General features: G+C 41.0%; 1 protein-coding gene across 1 annotated transcript in view; it reads right to left on the bottom strand.

Annotated features, from left to right (window-relative positions):
* Positions 1-26432, bottom strand: part of LOC141131772 (uncharacterized) — a 759715-nt gene that overhangs the window by 559367 nt on the left and 173916 nt on the right. Inside the window, exons 12-14 of the mRNA XM_073619424.1 lie at positions 14099-14245; positions 12018-12137; positions 7867-8025 (exon numbers count right to left, since the gene is read on the bottom strand). Of these exons, the coding sequence (XP_073475525.1) occupies positions 7867-8025; positions 12018-12137; positions 14099-14245 (426 nt within the window). The remainder of the gene's footprint in view (positions 1-7866; positions 8026-12017; positions 12138-14098; positions 14246-26432) is intronic.

Raw genomic sequence — 26432 nt, 5'->3', positions numbered from 1 at the left:
TGGAGCCAACAGAGCTCCCAGCCAGTGAAGCTGAGGAACATATTGTTCCCATGGATCTTCCATGAGGGGGGAAGCAGTGGAAACTCCAGCAAAAAAAAGGATGGCAAGTGGGTTTCACTTCAGCGGTGTATGTGGGTGTCAGGGCTGGGCTCAGCCCTTCCTTCTCTGAGCTGTCGGTTAATTGCCAGCTCCTATCCTCCACAGTGACTCACTTGTTGATGATTTCCTGCTCATTAGTCCTGCTTACTTAAGCCGTCCAGCCCAGATGATCTCTGCCTTCGCCTGGTCAACATCACAGAGACTATCTCCTGAATCCTTTTAAAGACTTGCTTGGCTGCCGTTCCTTCTGGCTCCAGAACCTGCTTGCTGTTCCACCACTCTGATTCCTGGCTTCCTGACTTTCTGGCTTGTCTGACTATCCGTTACGGTTACCGAACTTTGGCTATGTTTTGACTACGTTTGTTCTATTTACTTTTATTATTAAACAAGTGTGATTTAACTGTACTTTTGTCTCGGTCTGATTCATGGTTTCTGACAGTGGGATAACCCACAATGCAGATAGATACAATGTTCTCCAGTGTCCACCTTGACTGAGAGGAACATGAAAAGAATGTAGGAACATATCTGGGACCAGGTAACATCAAAAGAAAAATAACTTTTTTGTAGGGCGATCATATTTCAAGTAGAAGCAGAGCGTTGCGACACAGCGACTCTAAGTGTTCTATCCTCCCGATACAGCCATTGTGCCGCGAAGGTAGGGCGATCGAAGAAATGGACCTCTCCCAGCGCAACCACCCAAAGTCGGGCAGGATACAGCATGGCATATTGTAGATTAAGATCTCAGCCTCTTTTTCACTTAGGAACTTAGCACGCTGTTTTTGTAGTTCCACAGAGAAGTCCGGGAATAGCGTCAATAGCCATAGCACCACTCATGGTTCTAGCCTTGGAGAGTATAGCGTTCCTGTCTTTGTAATTCAATAGTTTGAACAGGAATGGGTGCGGGTGGGTGCCCAGTGGTAAAGGGCGTGCTGGGACCCTATGCGCCCTCTCAACTGCAAACAAGTGGGAGAAGGTATCCTTGCCAAACGTAGAAATGAGCCACTGCTCAATAAAGATGACAGGATTTTTGCCTTCGGCCCACTCAGGAATACCCAGGGCATGCACATTATTGCGGTGCATTCTATTTTCTAAGTCATCCAGGCGGGCGGCATGCTGGTCTGTGAGATGGCAGTTTTATTTGAGATCCCTTTGCATGGGAACTATATCATCCTCCACTGTGCTCACTCTGCCTTACAGGGCAGAGATGCGTTCCTGCAGTTTTTGCATATCATGCCACATAAATGAGATTTCTGCCTTAACTCCCTTAAGTTCATCAGTGAGGGCAGAGATAGACATATTGCAGGATTATACAGCAGAGAGTATGTCATGCAGAGTGGGCTCTGGCTCTTCTGCATCTAGGGAAGATGCATGTGGCACAGCAAAAATGGACTGACCCCCTGAAGTAACCCCCAGGGTAGATGAAGAAGGCATATGTTCTTTGGGAGTCCTCACACTCAAGAACTTCTGGGCTGCCTCTTTATATTTTTCCATGGAGAAGCGTTGCAACCAGGCACCATCTTGGCTAGGATCCTCCATGAGGCCTCGGTTTTCTATGAGCCATTTTGCCATGTCAGCGGTGGTAGCGGAGTAGCAGGAATGCAGGTCACAAGCACAGGGATACCTGTACCGGTCAGCTAGGGTCCGTAAGAGAGCGATATCGGGTGATTCCAGGGGTATTGCACAGATTTTTGGCGGAGAAGGAGACATCTGCTGCTCAGCCATGCCCCCCTAAATACCATTTTTTATGCATGTTAATATTCTTTTTTCATCTTGGATTTACTCAAAGGTTCTCCCACTAGTGAGTAACCTGTATTCATATTCTTAGCCTCCAAATGCATTACTTTAGATTTTTCAACATTAAACCTCATTTGCCATTTAGTTGCCCACCCTGTTATTTTATTGAGGTCTTCTTGTAAAGTTGCAATATCCTAAAGTGAAGTTATTGCCCTACATAGCTTTGTACTATTAGCAAACACTAATATTGAGCTATTTATACCAGCCTCTATATCATTTATGAATAAATAAAATATAATTGGTCCGAGTTAAACAGAATTGGTCCCAGGTAAAACAGAATTGGTCCGAGATGTGCTAAGCTGTGTAGCTCCACCATCACATTGGTAGGTGTACTGCAGCAGTACAAGGACAATTGCATTTATTAAGCATTGTAAAATACTGGTAAACCCCCTCTGTATTGAGAAATTGGTTTGAAGGAACTAACACTCTCATTCATATGGGTCATTAACCACTTCCCACCTGGCCACTGTACATAAACGACCAGGTGGGACAAGCGCCAATTTAAATGGACATACCCGTTCTTTCTCTTAAAACTGTGCAGATGCGTGCCCTCAGGGGCAATTGTATCTGTATCCTGATCAGCAGTGCGCCACCTTGGTGCCATATGATCGCTGTGACCAATCACAGCAATCATGTGGGCAGTAGTAAAGATGACTGCCATTGATGCAGCCATTCAGAACTACTGTTAACTCTGTGATTGCTCACAGTGATCACATGATACAAAGCTAAGCACTGCCTCCCTGTACCATGTGATCAGCTGTAGCCAATCACAGCTGATCACAGTGTTCTCAATACTATGGCAACATTGTAATGCTCTGAATAAAGGATGCAATAAAAAATATATACTGTATATATATATATATATATATATATATATATATATATATATACAGAATAAGTATATACAATGGATATAAAAAGTCTACACACACCCCTTTAAAATGTCAGGTTTCTGTGATGTAAAAAAATGAGACAAAGATAACTTATTTCAGAACTTTTTCCACCTTTAATGTGACCTATAAACTGTACAACTCAATTGAAAAACAAACAGAAATCTTTTAGGTGGAGGGAAGTAAAAATAAAAAATGAAAACAATGTGGTTGCATAAGTGTGCACACCTGTCAGGGCTGGGCTCAGCCCTTCCTTCTCTGAACTGGCCGCTCAGCTGTTGGCTAATTGCCAGCTCCTTTCCCTCCACAGTGACTCAGCTGTTGTTGATCTGCTTGTCATTCCTTGCCTACTTAAAGCCGTCCAGCTCACTTCATCTCTGCCTTTGCCTTTGGTCACATCACAGAGACTTTCTCCTGTGTTCCTGTTGAAGACTTGCTCGGCTGATCTCCCTCCTGACCTCCTGATCCTGCTTGCTGTACTACTACATTGATCTCTGGCTCTCTGACATTGGCATTGGCTGAATACCCGATCTGGTTACTGAACTCTGGCTATGTATTGACTATGCTTACTCTGTTTACCTTTTTATTATTAATAAACAAGTGTGATTAACTGTACTTCTGTCTCTGTCTGATTCATGGTTCCTGACAGTAGGCGAAGGCCATGAATTCAGAAGATGCAGTCAGTCCACTTGTTGGTAATATTTTTTTTTCAGATTGAATGACCAGGATCACCGCATGGATCAGTTTGCCTTGGCTTTACAAACCCCCCTGAGTCGCACGGCTAACCTGGAATCTTCCACTATGGCTGCTCCGGTACAGCCTATGTTGTAGGTCGTCCCTGCTGCTACTCCAGGCTCTGTGCAGGCACCCGCCTCGAGTATTACCTCTATAAGAGGCATGTCTGGTTCTGCTCCACTTCCCCAGCAATTTGGGGGCGATCCAGTTCATTGCAGAGGGTTTCTCAACCAGGTTAGGTTGAGATATACTTTGAGATGCTGCCCTAGGCGTTTTCCACAGACAGAAGCAAAGTAGGTTTGGTGATATCTTTGCTTTCTGAGAGAGCCTTGGCCTGGGCAAACCCTCTATGGGTGACACAAAAACCTGTGGTCCTGAGTTACACAGAATTTGTGGCTTCCTTCAAAAGGGTATTTGACATTCCCGCACCTCCGCTTCTGCTGCAAAGAGCTTCATGTCCATCAAACAGAGTACGAGAACTGTTGTTGATTATGCCATTGAATTCTATACTCTGGCAGCAGAGGTTGCTTGGAACAATGAGGCCCTTGTGGCTGCCTTCTCTCATGGTTTCTCGGATAGCAACCCACTGAGCTGGAGAGGTTGATCACATTTGCCATCCTCATTGACTCCAGACTCAGAGAAAGACACTCTTTTAAGGAGCGCTGACGCAAGCCTCCTGTACATTTGTCTCCGAGCTTTGCAGTCCCACCCTTGCCTCCCTAACCTCCCATGCCTCCTGATACCGAGTCGGTCTGTGAAGTTGAACCCATGCACTTGGGCTTCACGCGTCTCTCTCTTCGGATGAGAGAGCCCTTAGGAGGAGGGAGAGATTGTGCCTTTATTGTGGCCAAGTTGGTCACTTTTTGAAGTCTTTTCCTACCCGTCCAGGAAACGCCCGAACCTTGAGGTCCTGCCACGGACAGACCTTAGGTGGTGTTGTTTTGTCTCCAGTTTCCCAGAAAGATAAGCCCCTGGTTTCGGTTACCCTGTATTGGGCTGAGTCATCCATCGAGATACAGGCTCTAAACGACTCTGGGGTTGCAGGCCTGTTCATTGATGCTGCCTTTGTATCGAAGCACTCAATTCCGCTGCAGCTGCATGACACTCCACTTGCCCTTGAGGCTCTTGAAGGGAAACCTCTACAGCCTGCCCATGTGACTCATGAGACTGTTCCGTTGTTCATGGCCGTAGGGGACCTTCACCATGAGATGATCCAATTCCAAGTTATTTCCTCAGCTAAGTTTCTGCTGGTTATTGGTTATCCTTGGTTACAGAGGCACAACCCTCCTTTTTGATTGGCTCCGTGCTGAGTTTCTGTCCTGGTCGCCACAGTGCAGTGAAAGATGCTTCCAGAAGGTAGCCAAGGTCCTCTGCACCTCTTCACTCTCCTCCCTGCCGGAGGAGTAACATGATTTTAGCGATGTCTTTGACAAAGGTCAAGCTGGTACTTTGCCTCCACACCAGTCATATGATTGCGCAATTGACCTTCAACCTGGTGCCATACCCCCTCGTAGCCGGGTTTACCCTTTGTCGCTCTTGGAGGATAAAGCCATAGAGGAGTATGTTGCAGATGCACGCACGTTTCATCCGCAAATCCTCGTCTCCTGCTGGTGCTGGTTTCTTTTTTGTGAAGAAGAAGAGTGGTGAACTTAGACCTTGTATAGATTATAGGGGTCTCAATCGTTTCACGGTTAAGAATGCCTATCCCAGGGGTCTCAAACTGGCGGCCCTCCAGCTGTTGTGAAACTACAAGTTCCATGAGGCAATGCAAGGCTGACAGTTACAAGCATGACTCCCACAGGCAAAGGCATGATGGGACTTGTAGTTTCGCAACAGCTGGAGGGCCGCCAGTTTGAGACCCCTGGCCTATCCCATACCGTTGATTACAAAGTTATTTGACCGCCTCAAGGGAGCAACAGTTTTCACGAAGCTTGATTTGAGAGGGGCATACAGTCTCGTCAGGATTAAAGAGGGCGATGAGTGGAAAACTGCATTTAATACCAGATCAGGTCATTATGAGTATCTTGTAATGCCTTTTGGCCTTTGTAACGCTCCGGCAGTCTTCCAGGAGTTCATTAACGATGTCCTCCGAGATTTGTTGCAGTTATGTGTGGTGGTTTATTTCGACGATATCCTAATATTTTCCAAGTCCCTGGAGAGCCACCACACAGATGTCTGTCATGTGCTTCAGAGACTACAAGAGAACAATCTCTATTGTAAATTGGAAAAGTGCGAATTCCATTGTAAACAGGTGAAAATCCTGGGCTATGTCATTTCCACTGCTGGTTTTTCGATGAACCCAGAGAAACTTTCAGCTGTCCTACATTGGCCTCGACCCATGGGTTTACGTCCTCTGCAGCGTTTTCTTGGCTTTGCCAACTATTATCGGAAGTTTATTATCGGCACCCTTCTGTCTCAACGTCCTAACTCTGAGTGTGCTATGCATCCGTGTGGCTACTTTTCCAAGAAATTGTCACCGGCAGAGTGCAATTACGAGATTGGCGACAGAGAGCTGTTGGCGATCATTTTAGCCCTGAAAGAATGAAGGTACCACTGTGCCAGTTCTCATTCTTACTGACCCTAAGCATCCCTCATTCTTGTCTGAGGCTAAGCGCCTCTCTCCCAAAAGGGCGCGATGGGCTCTTTTCTTGTTGAGTTTTAATTACATTGTCTCATTCTTACCCGGTACTAAGAATGTAAGGGCTGACGCCTTGTCACGACAATTTTCCTCCACTTCCAAGATGGAGTCGGTTCCGATTCCTGTGATTCCTCCTGATTGTATCCTGGCTACGGTTCGCACCAGTCTTACTTCTCCTTTGGGTGACAAAATTCTTGCTGCTCAGGTCGATGCTCCTCCTGAGAAACCTTGTGGCCGCTGCTTTGTTCCCGAGAGTCTCCGTACTGCCGTGCTCCAGACTTAGGATCCTCCCAAGGCTGCTGGCCACCCTGGAAAGAAACAATTACAACTTCCAAAAACTCACCATGCCTCTTACTAAATACCTTGGACTTTCTACTTTCCAAAAATGGGTAATTTGGGAAATATTTGTACTATTCTGGCATGTTAGGGCTTCAAGAAATGAGAAACAGTGGATCAGGTAGTACATCAGGTGTGATCAATTTTCAGTGATTGGCACCATAGCTTGTAGACTCTATAACATTCACGCAGACCAAATAATATACACTGATTCAGACTTTTTTTACCAAAGAAATATAGCAGTATACATTTTGGTCAAAACTTATGAAGAAAATGTACTTATTTTATAACAGAAACTAAGAAAACTTGTTTATTGCTACATTTTCAATCTTTTTTCATTTATAGTGCAAAAAATAGAAAACCCAGTGGTGATTAAATACCACCAAAAGAAAGCCCTATTTGTGTGAAAAAATTATAACAAATTCATACTGTATGGGTACAGTGTTCCATGACTGAGTAGTTGTCATTCAAAGTGTGAGAGCAACGAAAGCTGAAAATTGGTCTGAGCAGCAAGGGGGTAAAAGTGCCCAGTATTGAGGTGGTTAAGAAAAAGATGGAAACATATAATCTATATGACAAGCCAAGTTTAACAATTAGGTTTTAAGCACATACAAGGAACAAAGAAATAAAAAAAAGAAGAAAAGTCTACATTTAGCAGGAGTGGGTCAGTGCTGTGACCAGGTCTATATGACAGTAAGAGGGAGGAACTAGCGCATTCATTAAGAAGAAAAAATGTCAAAAGCTCAGCTAGCTCAGTGAAAAAAAAAAAACATCGGCCTCAAAAGCAAGTTTAAAGGATGAGTTCACCATCTGGAATATGTTCCATGTTCCACCTGTTTTTAGGGTGGAACATGTAACATGTTTCCAATCCTGCAGCTGTTCGGCAATCCACTTTCTCTGTGTGACAGCAGTACGAGCAGAAGTTCCCCGTAACAGCTGTCACTTTTTGAATAGAGCGCCACTGAGCAGGGCTCCGCCCACATGGCTACGTCATTCATTTACAGAATTCATCCTTTGTGGCTGTTGACTTGTAGTTCTCAGTGAACTACCATGGCGTTGTTAAGCTCTGTGGTACTTACTTGAGTCTGCCTGTCAATGTGAAACTGCCTGCCCATACGATGTATGGGCAGACAGCTTACACTGAAAGTCTGCAGGAGTTCTGCATTGCATTCGTGATCTCCCAATCGCTGGTGCAATGCATTCCGGGCTCCTAAAAAAAAACTAGTAAATGCTAATTTTTTTACCTGCAATTTTTTTTTTTTTTAAAGATGAACTCCTCCTTTACATCTTGAAAAGAGCAACACTTTGAAATATGTGCCACTGTTGTGCAGTTTACAGGACAACCCAGTTATCTGAATGATCAATTATACTTACATGTTCTGGCAGTGGTGGAGATGCCTGGTCCCACAGCAGAACCAAAGAGCACATATAATGAGATGACATACTCTGTGTTGTGTGCCAGGTTCTTCAGCTCAAAAGATGTAAGTGTACTGTTCAGTGCAAGCTGGCGTGGACGGTCTCTGCCGAAAAACTCTAAGCAGTTAAAGAAAATTAAAATGTGATGTGTTAATGATTAATGTTAAAAGAAATTTGTAGTGATTTGTCATTTCTCCAATTGTTACACATAATAAAAGTGAAATTGACACTAAAATTTGTGCAGATTTAAACTATGTACAGGTTGACATCTAAGCAAGGAAGGAAATTTAGAATATTAGAATATTTTAAGGCATTCAGTGAAAAAATATTGGTCAATCCCAAGGGCTCTGTCCTAACAATACCTGCAATTTACAACTTCTTCACAACCACCTCCTCTGTCAGCTTTAATCATTGTTACCAAGGTTAATGGGCTGAAGGCTAGTTATCCTGTTACAAAAGGTAAGCCACTGCCCCCACCTATAAATTGCCTTTGCAGCAAGGAGCATTGGAGGGCAACATATGTTAGAAAAAGGCCAAGGAATAATCAAAGGAAAATTGAAAGCTCACTTCCAAGCTCACTTACCGACCAGCCTTCGCACAACCAAATTAACCTGTCTAACAGTATGCGTTAAAACCAGGGGTTTAGTCTGCACATTTTTGCAAATACATGGATAAGCTATAGGCCCCGCCAAGACACCCTGGTATCTGTATCTGTAACTTTTAAGTGGCTCCACAGTGGAAGCACATGCATTCTGATGGATAGATAGAGGACATATGGACTGAAGGGAGCCCACGGGGCCACACTGAACACCCAGCACATAGCACAATGGCTGCAAAGATGTCAGTGCGTTGCCTGACCAATATATATATATTTTTTATAATCAAGTATTTTTTTTATTATTATTAAACATTAACCATTAACCAAACTTCTAGATTGTAAGCTCTAACGAGCCCTCTGATCCCTCCTGTATTGATTTGTATTGTAAGTGTACTGTCTGCCCTCATGTTGTAAAGCGCTGCGCAAACTGTTGGAGCTATATAAACCCTGTATAATAATAATAATAACCATTTAAGGACCGAGCCTCTTTCTGAGATTTGGTGTTTACAAGTTAAAAACAGTTTTTTTGCTAGAAAATTACTTAGAACCCCCAAACATTATATATATTTTTTTTCTAACACGCTAGAGAAAAAAATGTCGGTTGTTGCAATACTTTCTGTCACACCGTATTTGCGCAACGGTCTTACAAACGCACTTTTTTTGGAAAAAATACACTTTTTTTAATTACAAAATAAGACAACAGTAAAGTTAGGCCAATTTTTTTTATATTGTGAAAGATAATGTTACGCCATTCTAAACTGATACCCAACATGTCACGCTTCAAAATTGTGCCCGCTCGTGGAATGGCGACTACCCTTAAAAATCTCCATAGGTTGCAGAGAGTATTGCTCTCGCTCTAACGATCACGGAGATACCTCATGTGTGTGGTTTGAACACAGTTTTCATTGTTTTCATTGTGTCACTTTTATTCCTATTACAAGGAATGTAAACATCACTTGTAATAGAAAAAAAGCATGACAGGACCCCAGATCTCATATTTACACTAAAATGCAATAAAAAATAATAATAATAATTTAATGTCATTTAAAAAAAAAAATAATGTTCCTTTAAGAGCTATGGGCGGAAGTGACCTTTTGACGTCTCTTCCACCCTGCAATGATATGGAGACGGGTGGGAGCCATCATCCCATCCCTGGTGTCCATACCAAGCCAGGGAGCAGACCCAATCGCCTCCGCTGCTACTGAAGGCTCCAGTAAGCGGTGGAGGGCACCAGAGCACGGCAGGAGGGGGGCCCCTCTCCCGCCGCCGATAAAAATGTTCTTGCGGCGAATCCGGGGCTATGGCAGCTGGCTGCTGCCAAAACAATGATATCCCTCTTCAAAGTAGTGACATAGAATGACGGCGGGTGGTCCGTAAGTGGTTAAATACAAAAACACACATATTCATCATTGTAGGGACAACCCCAAAAGAAGCTCTCCACAATATGCATTAACTTACAGAATTTCAATCAAATTAAACTAAACAATATCCATAAAAAACAAAACAAAAACAAACAAACATGGTGCCTCTCGGCTCAGCTCAACATAAAATCATATACTTAGAATAGACAAAATATAAACATACACAGGGACCTAGAGATATATTATGGATTGATTTTACTAACCCTGGTTAATAGACACCATTCATTGTAGTCTGCAAAACCGAGCTATAGCAGCTCCCCCAAGGCGGCTCCCATTAACCCTCTTCAGCAAACTAATTTTCTTCCTATTTAACCCTGAAATCATTCACTTGAATTTTAATTTCACTCCTCTAAAACACTGAATAAAGCATTATATAATTTTACTGGGATCTATCCAGTAGGACCATACTTTTTCAATACTTTGGGGGGTCCTCTACGTTTATACGTGAACATTTCTCTTTTTAACTACTTGGCGCCCGCGCTATGGCCCAAAGAAGGCTGCAGCACGGCCTTAATTGCCGGGAGGGCGTCCATGGACGCTCTCCCGGGCAAGTGCAGCCTGCGGGTCGCGCGTGGCGCGCTCTGTGATCACCGAGTCTATGAGACCCAGCTGATCACAGATCCAAGTAAGGGGTCGATCCTGGCCCCTTACCACGTGGTCAGCTGTCAGCCAATGACAGCTGATCATGTGATGTAAACAGAAGCTCGGTAATCAGTATTTTTTTTTCCCCACGCTATCAGCGGTTGGGGGAAAAAAAGCCGATCACTGACTTCTGTCAGAGGGACATCGCTCCCTCACTCCCACAGAAAGCCGCGGCTGTGATCACCAATGTCACCTCCGCCACCTACCAGTGCCACCTACCAGTACCCACCAGTGCCACCTACCAGTGCCCACAGTGCTACCTACCAGTGCCCACAGTGCCACCCATCAATGCCCACCAGTGCTGCCAATCAATGCCCATCATTGTCTAATAATCAGTGCCACAGATCAGTGCTGCCTATCAGTGTCACCTACCAGCGCCTACCAGTGCCCAGTGCCACCCATCAGTGCCCATTAATACCACCTATCAGTGCCACTTATCAGTGCCACCTATCAGTGCCCTTCAGTGCCACCCATCAGTGCCAACCATCAGTGCCACCCTTCAGTGCCACCCATCAATGGCGCCTTATCAGTGCTTATCAGTGCCACCTATCAATGCCCATGAGTGCCGCCTTATCAGTGCCTATCAGTGCCCATCAGTGCCGCCTATCAGTGCCCATCAGTGCCGCCTATCAGTGCTCATTAGTGCAGCCTCATCAGCGCACATCAGTGAAGGAGAAAAATTACCAATTTTAGAACAAACTATGAAACAGTTTTGTTTTTTTTTTCAAAATTTCGGTCACTTTTTGTTTTATTTAGCAAAAAATTAAAAACCCAACAGCAATTAAATACCACAAAAAGAAAGCTGTAAACTGTAGCATAACCGCACAATTGTCAAAGAGTGACAGCGCTGAAAGTTGAAAATTGGTCTGGGCAGGAAGGGGGTTTAAGTGCCCATTAAGCAAGTGGTAATATATAATTAAGTTTCTCACACCACTCTTTATGAGCCGGGGTATAGGAGAGGTCCATTTTTGTAAAATAAGTTTACATGCTAAATATAGGGACCTAGTCCACATAATATGCATCTCATTTGGTAATATTCCATCAGGGATTTTTCCTAAAAGTGCAAGTTTGGGGGTCCCTACCACTTCAGTTGAGCATACTGAATTTAGAGTCATAATATATATAATATATTCGATAAATGGTAGCGTTCTTTAAGTGTATTAAAAAATAACAAAACATCCCCTTCATATAACTGATGTAGGAGTACTATACCAGCCTTCTTCCACCCTGCAAACTCCGGCAGCTAATTTAGTTAACCTAGACAAGGATTATCCCATATAGAAGGATTATCACATATTTAGAAGGATTTTAGCAACAGCAGGCCGTGCCTCTCCATGAAAATGGCATTGCATTATTACTATACATATACAGCATATGATATGACTAGCTTATATAAATAAAGATTAGCTATATTATAATTTTCAATGTATTCTATGGATATCCATTACCTGGTGTGGGGCCATATGCTATCCTATATCCAGTAGCACCAGGGACTGCATTCCATGTGACAACTGCTGTATTTATGGATACTGTGCTCACTTTAAGACTTTGAACTGAACTTGAAGCCACTAGAAAAATCAATAAGATAGCAAAATTCCTAAAAAATCTAGCAAATATGCTGGATTCATGTTTGTTACGTTGATAATCATGAAATGTTAGAATTAAGGCATTAACAAAACACAAAAAATATAGCTTTTTTTTTTACAATAAGAAAAAATAAACAAATTAATAAATAAATGTATGTATGCTGTTCACAAACTCGTACTAGTACATTTTGCTAAGAATTAATTAAAAATGTAGGTTATGTAGTTATGTTAAATACTGTAGTTAAGACATAACCTTGACAGAAAGGCCAAATATGTAATTAACAAAAATGTATTAACAATTATTTCCTGGTGCATCGATTGTCCTGTAATTACCTTTTTTATTATCAGTTATCCAAGAGATATTTTGAAAAAGTGTAACTGAAAATGAATAGCTTTATATGGTCGATCCTGCAAAGATGCTTTACCGGGTTATGGATTAATATAAAAATTAAAGTGCATGTAAAGGCATTTTTTGCTTTAAATCTATTGTTTACATCACAATATCCCTCTCTCTTCCATTCCCATTTATTGAATCTTCCCCACTCGCTCAAATCCTAAACTCAAATCAAGTCCTATCCGTAGCTCTTGTCTCCTGGTGACATCAGCCCTTTAAGAGGAGCATGTTAATAACCTCTGGGTGCTCATCCCTACACTACAAGCGAGAGTTCCAACGCACACCCGATGAGACATTCAAAATAATTTGCATAGCATGGGTTATCTATGCACAATCCTTAATGTGAACTTGAGAGGTGGGAGAGGAGCATCTACCATCTAAAACACCACCCCCTCACTTCACTTATGTGCCCTTGTGCCAAGGTGCAGTAGTTGCTAGCATGTAAAGACAAGTAATCATGGATGTATTTTGAATGCACATGTGCGGCTCAAGCATGAGTGCACAAAAATGGAAGTGAATGGAGGTAAGACCTTCCCATTTCAAATGTAGTCTTTGTAAATGGATTATTGATTAAATTATTAGGCAATTAGACTGTAGGGATGGTTTAATGTTAGTTTCTAAACTTAATGTTTATTTTAATCACAAAGGTACACTTACTCTTTGGTGTAAAGACACAGATATTGCTTTCCAAGTCACACTGGGCTCCATTCACAAAGTGGTATCTTACCTCATAGCACTTTTCAAAGCGTTTTTAGCATTCACTAAAAAACGCTACTAAAGTACCGCATGAGTTATTTTATGAAGTCATGCAGTATTTTGGTTATGAACACCTATGGTAATTTACCGCTGTCACTAGCTGGTTGTTAAGGAGCGGGCGGCTGCCGGCATCCTTAACTACCAGTAACTGTCATGGTAGTTAAGGAGCATGTGGCCGCCACGCAGGGAAGAGCCCCTTGTCCCCATCAACATGGGGACAGGGCAAAGTGCATTGGGGCGGGGGCATGTTGAGGGCATGCGGCTTGGTATGGTTTAGAGGGGGGCACTCACTTGTCCCCTCCCTTTCCTGACCTGCCAGGCTGCATGCGCAGATAACGGTTTGGTATGGGTTTGGGGGGGCCCACTTGTTTTTTCCCAATTTTTAATTGCCGGCAATAGATTTTTTACTTTCAGCTGTCAGCGGGAACCCCGCTGACAGCTGATGACTAATCGGTTGTTAAGGACGCGGCGGCTGCCTGCTCCTAACAGCCAGGTAACTATATCATATATATGAGATATATAAAAATATCACATGCCGGGACCACTACTTATATACCGCATGCAATTTTTTTTTGTATCAACTTTTACTCCTGTTTTATGCGGTATTTACCAAGCGTTTTTGCTTTATGTGGTAAATACCACATAAAGCAGTAGTGAATTTACATTTTCAGGATTGCATGCGGTATTTGAGAAAACACCTAAATGCTGCATAAGATCTGTGAATGGAACCCACTGTCACAATTGTTGTGAATGCATCACATTGGATTATAAAATGTACAATTAAAATACTTACAGGTTGTTGCTTTAGCAGCAAGAACAGGGCCTTCAATGTCTACAAAGATGGGATTGATAGTTACAGTATATTCCGTGTCTGTGCGCAGCCCTTGAATCATATACTGAGTATAGCTATCTGCCAGGTTAATATTTTGGTCATATCCCTCTGTATTGGTCAAAAAAATTATTATTATTATTATTCCCTTAAACAAAATCTGTACACATTTCTGTAAAAACATCTTCTTTCATCAGCAGACAGCAATAAATATGAAAGCATGCACGTTAACAGGTGTCATCTTTGGTGACAAAATTTTGTCCCGGAAAAATCATAACTAATGGCCACTAATGCCGCGTACACACGAGCGGACTTTACAGCAGACTTGGTCCGCCGGACTAGACTCCGTCGGATAATTCGATCGTGTGTGGGCTCCAGCAGACTTTTTCCCCAAAAGTTCAATAGAAATGAAACATGTTTCAAATCTTTCCAACGGACTTTAGTCCGGTTGAAAATTCCGCTCGTCTGTATGCTAGTCTGACGGACAAAAGCCGACGTTAGGGCAGCTATTGGCTACTGGCTGTGAACTTCCTTATTTTAGTCCGGTCGTACGGCATCACGTACGAATCCGTCGGACTTTGGTTAATTGTGTGTAGGCAAGTCCATTCATTCGAAAGTCCGTCAGAAAGTCCTTCGTAAAGTCCATTGAAAAGTCCACCGGATCTAGTCCATCAAAAAGTCCGCCCATGTGTACGCGGCATAAGACAAACAGAAAACTCAATGGCATGAATGAATCTCAATGGCAATTACGTAGAGAGCAATTTAAAAAAATGGTTCTAACTGTTGAATTTTGTAATTTATTATCTTTTGATGTTACTACATTGTAGTTTTGTGCCACCTATTTGACACCTCCACAGAAAATTCACCTGAGCTCTATAATTTTAAAGCAAAAGTTTGCACACTTTCTTGCACTTTCTTGCAGGGTTTTTGGTTTTTCCTTGTCAAAAGAAGTTTATTGAGTATACAATGTTATAAAGATACATAAAGTAAGTTTACAAGGATCTATAAAGTAAGCTCATTGTTTTACAGTAGGGTTTATATAGGTAAATATCATGAAATTTCAAATATTAAACATTGGGTTCACGTAAACCTAAATTAAAGATATATATCATTTCCTTAGTTACTTTTGTAGGTATTTAAATGATTTATACCTACTATACATATTGTTTACAAGTAGAGTGTATATAGGTCAAACAAATTCTGATAATAAGCTTAAATCGTAAGGTGGAGAAAAGGAAAGAGAAAGAAGAAAAAAGGTTGAAAGGTAGAGGTATGGTCCACAAGGTTGTCCCGCTCGTCAGTTTATTATTCTTTTTAGTTCTCTTTGAAGCCTTAGAATGGGTGTCTCTGTAAGTCATTTAATCTGTTACCATGGCAACAGGACAGAGTCATTGAAGTTTGACAGGAACTGTTGTTTTATCCAAGAATGCCAAAGTTTTTCAAATTTTGGAATTTGATTTTGATCGATGGCTACCATCTTAGCATGGGACATTGTATTATTCATTCTGTGAATTGTTTCTGCTAGTACCAATGTAGGAGATTTCCATGCCTTGGCCACTGTTTGTTTTGCAGCCGTTATTAGTTGGATCATAAGTTTGAATTGAGAGAGTGTTAACCATTCCGGTTTTAGATTAAGTAAAGTTAAATATGGATCTGGTTGTATTATTTTTTTAAATATTTTAGATGCAATCATGAAGACTTCCTTCCAGAAGGTTTGGATTACTGGGCACGTCCACCATATGTGTAAATATGTGCCTATTTCTGGGCATCCTCGAAAACAAAGAGCTGAGGTATTAGGTGAATATTTTGCCACTCTAGCGGGTACAAGGTACCAGCGAGTTAGGACTTTATAATTTGTCTCCAGTGCTAAGATGTTGGGTGAAGATGACTTAGATGTGAGCCATATGTTAGACCAGTCCGTGTCTTCTAAAGTTCGTCCCAGGTCCTCCTCCCACCTCTGAACGTAAGAGGGTCTATTAAGATTTGCTACTCCATATAATTGATTATAAAGTGATGAAATTGTACCTTTAGCAAATGGATCTTTTGTACAGATTGATTCAAAAATGGATAATTGGGATAATGGTGTATCCCCCTTTAGGAATGGTGTATAGAAATTTTTGATTTGGAGATATCTAAATATCTCAGAGTTTGGTAGATCATATTTTTCTCTAAGCGATGGGAATGAAAGGAATGATTTAGATGCTATGAAGTCATTTAGTGTCTGAATGCCTGATGTTGTCCAAGCTTTAAAAGAATTTGGGTAGATCCATGCCGGATAAAAGGCCGGATTTCTGATAAAAGAAAGGAGAGGATTGTGTGGAGATTGTAACTGATATTTGGTTTTTAGTTTATCCCAGAGAGATAAGAAGTGTTTAGTTATGGGATTATGAATTTTAAAGCGGTCTTTAGGATCAAGCCATAATAAATTTGATATTAATAGAGGGTCATTTTCTGAAGCCTCTATAAATACCCATAATGGGATTTCCTGTTTTGCATGGTATTTGGACAGACTGGCCAAATGTGCTGCTCTTTAGTAGTTAGTAAAATTAGGGTATCCCAGGCCTCCTTTATTTTTGGGAAGATGTAGTGTGTGTATAGGTATACGTGGTTTAGAAGAGCCCCATATAAACGAAGTTGCTCTTTTTTGTACTATTCTCAAAAAATAGGAAGGAATTGGAATAGGGAAGACTCTGAATAGATAAAGCAATTTGGGTAGAATAGTCATTTTGATTGCATTAATCTTCCCCATCCAGGATAAAGGAAGTTGCGACCATTGTTTTATTAGATTTGTGATCTGTCTTAATACAGGAGGATAATTGGTTGAGAATAAGTCAGAATGAGATGCTGTTAAATAAATTCCAAGATATGGGATTGATTTTTCTGCCCATGTGAATGGGAGTGCAGCCCTAGCCGGGATCAATTCCATGTTTGTGAGTGAAATATTAAGCACTAGGCATTTCTTAGGATTAATCATAAGGCCGGATAGGGCTGCAAATCCATCAAGAGCTGGTATTAAGTTAGGACCAGAGACCTGTGGTGATGATAGAAAAAGTAATATATCGTCTGCAAATATACATAATTTGTGTGTAATACCTCCTACTTCAATGCCAGTTATAGTTTGGTTTGTTCTGATGTATTGGGCCATGGGTTCGAGTATAAGGGCAAATAATAAGGGAGATAATGGGCAACCCTGTCGGGTACCTCTTTCGATATTAAAGGCTTCAGATTTGTATCCAGCATATTTTATATAGGCTTTGGGTTTATTATATAATGCTTTGATCCATGTTAAAAAGTGGGGTCCAAAACCCCATTTTTGTAATGAATATTGCATATATTGCCAGGATACTGTGTCAAATGCCCTCTTAATATCGAGAGATAGAAAACATAAAGGGATTTTCCGTTTTTTAGCAATATGTGCCAATAACACTGCCCTGCGTATATTATCGCCTGCCTGTCTATTTGGCATGAAGCCTACTTGATCTCTATGTATTAATTTTCCTATAATGCTATTGAGGCATTTTGCTATTATTTTTGCTAATAATTTAATATCGAGGTTTAACAGAGAAATAGGCCGATAATTCACACAGGAAGTATCATCAGAAAGGGGTTTTGGGATCATACAAACAATTGCCATTAGTGTTTCTTGCCGAAAAGAATGTCCATCCAGAAGTTTGTTAAAAGTTTCAGTGAGAATGGGAGAGAGTATTTCTGAGAATGTTTTATAGTATAAAGCCGAGTAGCCGTCCGGGCCTGGTCTTTTGTTAAGTTTTAGGTCTTTTATGGCGTTAGCAACTTCATCTATAGTTATAGGCTCATCCAAACTGCTTTTTTGATTCTGAGATAACTCAGGTAAGGTTATTTTTGAGAAGAAGGATTCAGCCTCTGTAGGATTAAATTCATTGTTTGTCTTGTATAAAGTTGCGAGATGTGAGTGAAATTTATGGACTATTTTAACTGGATTACAAGTGTAAACATTTTTTGATAATTTCAAACGTATTGGTTTGAAAGATTTGTTAGTTGAATTTAATGCCCGAGCCAAATATGTACCTGGTTTGTTTGTATTCATGTAGAAATTGTGTTTGGAGCGTTTGAGGGATTTATCAACTGACTCAATGAGAAATAGATTGTATTCCAATCTAGATTTTTCCAGATGAGATTTTGTACTCTGAGATGGATTATCTTGAAATGATATGTAGGCTGCATTAAAATTGAGTTCTAGTTTTTTTGCTAGATTTTTGCGTTCCCGTTTAAATAGTGCCATTTGTCTTTGTATTGTACCACGTAAGACAGGCTTATGAGCTTCCCACAGTGTTATTGGGGAGATGTCTGTTGTATTATTAATTGATATGTATTCCTTTAAAGCTTGTTCAATGGCCATCTGATGTAGTGGGTGTTTGAGCATTATGTCCGGTAAGTACCACGTTGGGTCATGCGCTTTTGGTATGGCTGAGGCTATAGTAGTGTATACTGCATTATGGTCAGACCACGGAATCGGAATTATATCTGATGCAATAATTTCTGGTATCATTCCTATTGTTAGAAAAATATGATCTATTCTGGTGAAGGTTTGATGAGGGTGCGAGAAATAAGTGAATTTCTTTTTCATTGGGTTACTTTCTCTCCATGAATCTACCAGATTGTATTTGGAAAGAAGTTGAGAAAAAGGTAATCTAGAGGTTATTTTGGATGGTGTAAAAGGTGATTTATCTAGAAATGGGAGGAGGACTTGGTTCGAATCCCCACACATTATCACTGTTCCTATTTTGTGTGTATTAATCACTTGTAATATATGTGAGAGGAATGGTGTAGGTTGTTTGTTAGGGGCGTAGTAGGAAATCACCGTGATTGCTGTATCCATTATATAACCCATGAGTATCAGGTATCTACCTTCTGGGTCTTTAATTTCTGATGATAAGGTGAATGGTGTGGATCGGTGAAATGCAATTAGAGTTCCCCTTTGCTTGGTACAGGCAGAAGCCGTGTAAATTTGTTGATAAAAAGGAGAAATATATTTTGGAGTAGAATCTTTGGTGAAGTGTGTTTCTTGGAGGCATACTATGTGAGCCTTCTTGTTATGGAAAGTACGGAAGGCTTTGGTCCTTTTTTGAGGGACATTTATTCCCTGAACATTCAGGGAAAGTATATTCAGTGGTGCCATGGCAATAGATCAAATAGTTTTGACTTACTTTTTGTTATGCAGAGCTGACTGCGCAGATCAACCTGTGTGGACTGAAGAGATGAATAGATAGAAAAGAAACCAGTGAATTCTGGAGTAAAGAGTAAACAAAAAACATATGAGATTAGATGATACATTGTATAAATTATTTTTTGCAAGTAATCACAATTTACCCGTGAAAGAGAATAAATATCTCTCTCAGGGGAATAAGTGCCTTCGTCACACTCCCACATAATATGGTTGGGAGAATGAGGAGGGCTAATGGGGGTACACGGATCTTCCGCTTACAGGAGAGAAGTGCTATGTCAAAAGACATCAAAATGATGTTTCATTAATTGGAGTGCAGAATATAGTTTTTGTTGAAATTATTTATTCCAGGGTGGTTGTATATGGTTAGTCTTGCCCTAGGCTAAATAATTCAGTTAGAAAGGTACTGTTAATAACTTTGGTATTGATGAAGATAGTTTGAATTATTTGGGGATTTTAACCCTTTTAGAGTAAACAATTACATATTTTATTCATATGTAACTGTTTAGATATGTTAACTCATAAAATTGAGGTTGTATTGCTTCAGATTAGAATAAACAAAAACATAATTCTAGGAACTAGTTAGGTAATAATATATTTGTTTTAAGAAAAGAAAGAAAAAGCTTCCATTACTTCTGGATTATTGAACATATTTGTCCTAAAAAGTAATAAATCTATTGTTTTTACCTGATAATATATAACTGAACAAGAATTTCCTTATTTCACTTATATATTCTAAGGCTATATAAATCAGAAGTAATAAGAAATATAACTGGAATGTAACATGATCCCACACAGTGTGTGACTATCAGAATGCAGTTACATTCAGTTATAAATATAGTTTTTTTTATAGAGAACCATCTCTTAGTATAATAAATGAAGAGATATCAGAAATTAGGATGTCAGTCCATTGAATCTTCTTGGTCCATGGATGATGTGGCATAACGGCCTCTTTTGTGAGAATGATGATTCCCATTTTGTTCTGAAATTTTCTGGGTGCTGCCTGAAGGTGAAGATGATGCCATTCTTCTGCGTGTGGGAGTGTTGCTGCTTGTGGGTTCTGTCAGATTTAATTTTAAAAGGGTTTGTTGTAGTTCATCTGCTGATCTGCTTCTGTAAATTGTACCTTGGTAGTTAAATCTGACTGAAAATGGGAAGCCCCATTGATACATAATGTTGTGGCGTTGCAGTTCCATTAGTTGGGGTTTCATGGATCGTCTTTTAGTAATAGTAAGTTGGGATAGGTCAGCAAAAATTTGATAATTGTGTCCTTGAAAATTAAGTTCCTTTTTTTCTCTTGCAGCAATTAGTATTTGTTCTTTCGTTCTGTAATAATGAAATTTTGTGATTATATCACGTGGGGGTCCATCTTTCTTTTTGGCTGTGAGGGCTCTGTGTACTCTGTCCAGTTCTAAACGTTCAATAGGGATATCTGGCTTTAGTTCTTGTAATAGAGCAGTAATAGTAGATTGCAGGTCTGTCACAGTTTCAGGTATTCCCCTTATGCGCAAGTTTGAACGTCTGGCTCTATTTTCGTAATCTTCGAGCTTAGTTTGAAGTATTAAATTCTCTTTTTTTAATTGTTCCAATTCTGTTATATTTTCTTGGGTTGTAATTTCAATTTCATCCATTTTTATTTCTAAGGCTGCGGTGCGGTTTCCCAGCTCTCTTATTTCTTTGGTTAGGCTGTTTGTTATTTGGTCTGAGGTTTGTTTTAAAGCCTTATGAAGCATCTTTTCAAATTGTAATAATATTACTGGGGATACTGAGGAGGCTTGTGGAGAAGTTTGTGAGAGGATTTGTTCTGTATCTGACTCAAATGGAGAGTCTTGCTGTGACATTTTCTGTCTGTGAGAGCGCCCTGATGCTGTATCTTGTGAGGTGACTGGAGCTGCTTCAGCTGCAGTGAGTGTCTGTGAGCTCTTTGTGAGGTGATTTTTATTTCTGCCACGGTTTCTTCCCAGTACCATATTTCCTGCCCAAACTTTCACAGTTTGTTCCCTGGGGCAAAAAGGTTCAAATGGATACCTTTTGAGCCTGCAGGCTCCGCTTTGTCCTTCTCTTCTCTCCTCAGCGGTGTGGAGCTCTAACAATGCATGTCTGCTCTGCTAGGCTCCGCCTCCTGCCCATCTGGTTTTTGGTTTTTCAATTGCTTGATAATAACCATGCAGAATGACAGATGTTCTATGACTTAAAAGTAAATATTGTTACACTGATAGCTTCCCTTTTGTGTTTTATTATGTGTAAGCAATGACCAATCACTCATGACCATGAAACCTGTGTTTATAATTACTCGTACATCTTTTACATATTTATTTCGCCCTCTTTTGGCCACCTCTGTACAAATGTGGCTTGATTCAGCAAAAAAGCTGAAGAGAAAAAGGGGATCTAGGGGTGTTTACAGTAGTCAGAGGTCTCTTTAAAGTTTTGGAAACATGTAACCATTCCTAGCTTCTTATGTGTGGTGGTCTACATAATTCAAAAGCAGTTCTACATATTCACCAAGCAGGATACTGTCTCTAATAGTGCATTGTAGTAACTAAAACAGTTACATGACACAAGGGATATTTATAAAAAAAGATCCATCATTCAGGTGTGTCTTGGGAAGAATGATTACTGTCAGCCAGTGATGGGGGGATATGCCCCAGTTTATTTTGTTAAATCTTGTTCAAAGCTCATTGAACCCACAATTAGAGGCAAATACCACTGAAGTCTATAGGGGGTAAATCTTGTTGTTAAATTCAGGCCATTTTCAGAACTAGTAGGCAAGCTCAGAAAGCAAATACAAGGATTCCTGTGCTCAGCCTAAACTCTCTCAACCCAAGCTGCTATATAAATATCTAAATGGTCTTAAAAAATTTTATATGCAACATACAATCCGACATAAAATAAATATGTAAAAAACAAATGCTGTAAACTATAACTTAAAAAATAATCTATGCAAATAAAATGAAGTGCATTAAAACAATGCATAAATAATATATATAAAGAAAAAATGATGACAAAAATGCTGTGCAAATTAATAAAGATGCATCAGTTTCAATAACAATCAATACATCAATAGTTCTGGGGTTATAACGCTATCCAAAATAAAAAAAAAACATTTTGCATTCTGTTCTACTTTCATTTATTATAGGTCCCGGGGTCAGAAGAAAACCAGGATGGCCAAAAGCAGTCAAATTGAGGGGTGAGCAACTGCAAAAACAAAACTCCAACAAACCCACAAAAAAAAAAAACAGGATACAAAAACAGGACACTGCCTGAAGAACCTTATGTCCAAAGCCTGCATCAGGTGAGGCCTAAACATCCATCTGGTAAAACTTAAAGAATGTGTGAACAGACGACCCAATGGTAGTCATGCAAATCTGGGAAACAGATGCATGATGCTGAAAACCCAAGAGGCACTGGTCTATCAGAGTGTGACTTGATAGGAAAAGATGGGATCTTATCCTTAAGCCCATAAGCTTAAATAATGAGCTGCCTAAGCAACCGAGAAATGTTGGTACCAGAGGCAGGTTTTCCCTGATGGGAACCTTCAAGAATAATGAAAAGAGAGTCAATCAGCCTAAAAGATGTAGCTGGGAGATAAACTCGAACAGTTAGTACCATATACAAACAATGTAGTAAAATCTCCTTGGGATGTACTAGAGCAGGACAGAAAGAAGGAAGTATAATGTCCTGGCAAAGGTGAAAGAAAGAAGCCACATTAAGGAGAAAAGAGACCCTAGGCCTCTAGACAATATTGTCTCTGAGTAAAACAAGACAAGGGTTTTTTGCCGCTAATCATAAACTCATTTCACAGAGGTGATGGCAATAACGAAAGCCATGTACAAGAAAAAGAGAATGGCTGCACACCGGGATACCAAAAGTCCTTTATTTTCCCATAAATTGCAAACAGGCAAACACCACAGGATGGTAGCTGGAATAGTAGATGCGTTTCACACACTTACATTGTGCTTACTCAGCACAATGTAAGCGTGTGAAATGCATCTACCATTCCAGCTACCATCCTGTGGTGTTTGCCTGTTTGCAATTTATAGGAAAATAAAGGACTTTCGGTATCCCGGTATGCAGCCATTCTCTTTTCCTTGTACATGGTTCAAAACAGGCGAGTTGAGGCTTGCACCCGTATGAGGAGTCCTCATTACTTCCATTCATCTCACCTGGATCCAATCACCTGGAGCGGTGTTTCTCTTGTTTTCACAATAAGGAAAGCCACCTTGTGATTGAGAGTAGACAGAGAAATATCTCTGATAGTTCAAGGACGGTGTTCGAAGAGCCAACAGAACCCATTTGAGATTCCAAGGAGTCATGTAGGAATATGTACAGTTGAAACGATATGCATGACATCCTGTACAAAGGCCTTTACCAAGGAATGAGAGGTAAGCAGTCTTTGAAAAAGGGTTTCTAGAGCCAAAATCTGTCCTTTGATCATACCCAAGGCCAAATGTTGAGCCAGACCAAACGGTAGAGGGGTAAAAATGCACCTTACAGAGTACTTCCTGGGATGAAATGTCTGTGCCTTGCACCATGCAAAGCATGTTTTGCAGTGTGATGGATTTCCTAGCTTTTAGTAGTGTAGGAATAGCTGAACCAGACCCTGTCTTTTAGGAATTTGGCTTCAGACCAGTCTTTGGGACAGAAGACCTGCATAATCTGGGAATCACTCCATCTCAAACCTGCAGAGAAGATGAGGGAGCTTTAGAAAAGGAAAGTCATAGATCAAGTTGAACTCATCCAAAGCTGTCAACAGAGCATCAGCACAACACAGCTAAAGCTAGAGGATACCTGGACCAGGGGACAAACTTTCTCAGCTTTTCTTTGACTCTAGAAGCCAGGAAGTCCACATGTGGGTTTCCCTACCAGCAAGAAAGCTTCTGAAGCATCTCCAGATAAAGAGATCAATATCCTGAGTCCAAACATTGTAGACTGAGGAAGTGTCAGGGCTGGGCTCTTAACAGCTCTCTTCTCTGTGCTCAGGCCGCTCAGCTGTCGGATAATTGTCAGCACTCATTGATTCCTCAGTTGCTCACCTGGTTATCATTATATGCTCGTCAGTCCTGCCTACAGCCAGCCCCTTCTGGCTATTTAAACTGCCTTGTTCAGTCCTTTCCTGCCTTCGCCTGGTCAACATATCTGGAGTTCCTTTGCTGTGTTCCTGTGAAAGACATTGCCTGGTTGACGTCCCTTCTGGTTCCTGATCCTGTTCCTCTGCCTTTGACTATGCTGATTTCTGGTTTTCTGATCACTGGCTCGTCTGACTACCCATTTTGGCTTCCGATCCCTGGCTTATGTTTTAACTATGTTTACTGTTCTGTACCATTTTTACCATTACATTAAAAGGTGTGATTTTTACTGCATTTTTTATCTGAATCTGATTGATGGTTCTTGACAATAGGCGAATCCCATGAATTCAGAAGATGAAGGCAATCCACCTAGTGGTAATATGTTTTCCAGATTGGATGAGCAGGACCACCACGTGGATCAGTTTGCCATAGCGTTACAGATGCTCCTGATTCATACTGCTCACCTGGATCCTCCCACTGTGGCTGTTCCGGTACAACCAGTGTTGCAGGCCGCCCCCCACTGCAGTGTCTGTGCAGGCACCTGCTCAAATATTACCTCTGTAAGAGGTACGTCTGGTTTTGGAGGTAATTCAGTTCAATGCAGAAGATTTCTCAACCAGGTTGGGATATAATTGAGATGCTTCCCCAGGCATTCCCCATGGACAGAAGTAAAGTAGGCTTCATTATTTATTTGCTTTCTGATAGAGCCTTGGCATGGGCAAAGCCTCTATGGGAGATGCAAAAACCCATTGTCCTGAGTTACCTGGCATTTGTGGCTTCTTTTAAAAGGGTATTATCACTTCTGCTGCCAAGAGCCTCATATCCATCAAACAGAGCACGAGAACTGTTACCGACTATGGCACTGAATTCTGTACTCTGGTAGCAGAGGTTGCTTGGAACAATGAGGCCCTCATGGCTGCTTTTTCTAATGGTCTCTTGGATAACATTAAAGATGAGATAGCAGCCCGCGACATACAGTATCTCACAAAAGTAAGTACACCCCTCACATTTTTGTAAATATTTTATTATATCATTTCATGTGGCAACACTGAAGAAATGACACTTTGCTACAATGTAAAGTAGTGAGTGTACAGCTTGTATAACAGTGTAAATTTGCTGTCCCCTCAAAATAACTCAACACACAGCCATTAATGTCTAAACTTCCGGCAACAAAAGAGGCAACACCAAAAGTGAAATGTCCAAATTGGGCCCAAAGTGTCAATATTCTGTGTGGCCACCATTATTTTCCTGCACTGCCTTAACCCTTTTGGGCATGTAGTTAACCAGAGCTTCACAGGTTGCCACTGGAGTCCTCTTCTACTCCTCCATGACGACATCATGGAGCTGGTGGATGTTAGAGACCTTGCACTCCTCCACATTCCATTTGAGAATGCCCCACAGATACTCAATAGGGTTTAGGTCTGGAGACATGCTTGGTCAGTCCATCACCTTTACCCTCAGCTTATTTAGCAAGGCTTTTGTTGCCAGCGGTTTAGAAATTAATGGCTGTGTGTTGGGTTATTTTGAGGGGACAGCAAATTTACACTGTTATACAAGCTGTACACTCACTACTTTACATTGTAGCAAAGTGTCATTTCTTCAGTGTTGTCACATGAAAAGATATAATAAAATATTTACAAAAATGTGAGGGGTGTACTCACTTTTGTGAGATACTGTACCTTTGGATCTGGAGAAGTTAATCACATTTGCCATCCTCATTGATTCCAGACTCCAAGAGAGACTTTCCTTTAAGGAGCGCTTGCAGAAGCTTCCTGTACGTTTGGCTCCTAGCTTTGCATTCCCACCCTTGCCTCTCTCACCTCCCATGCATTCTGGTACCGAGTCCGCCAGTGAAGTAAAACCCATGCAGTTGGGCTTCACACATCTCTCTTCAGAGGAGAGGGCCTTTTGAAGGAGGGAGAGATTGTGCCTTTATTGTGGCCAAGCAGGTCACGTATTGAAGTCTTGTCCTACCCATCCGGGAAACACCCTGCACCTGAGATCCTGTAGGGGACAGACCATAGGTGGT

This window comes from Aquarana catesbeiana, linkage group LG03, assembly GCF_042186555.1.
Source record: "Aquarana catesbeiana isolate 2022-GZ linkage group LG03, ASM4218655v1, whole genome shotgun sequence".
NCBI lineage: Eukaryota > Metazoa > Chordata > Amphibia > Anura > Ranidae > Aquarana > Aquarana catesbeiana.
Note: the sequence above shows the minus strand (reverse complement) of the source record. Positions and strands in the feature narration are given on the sequence as shown.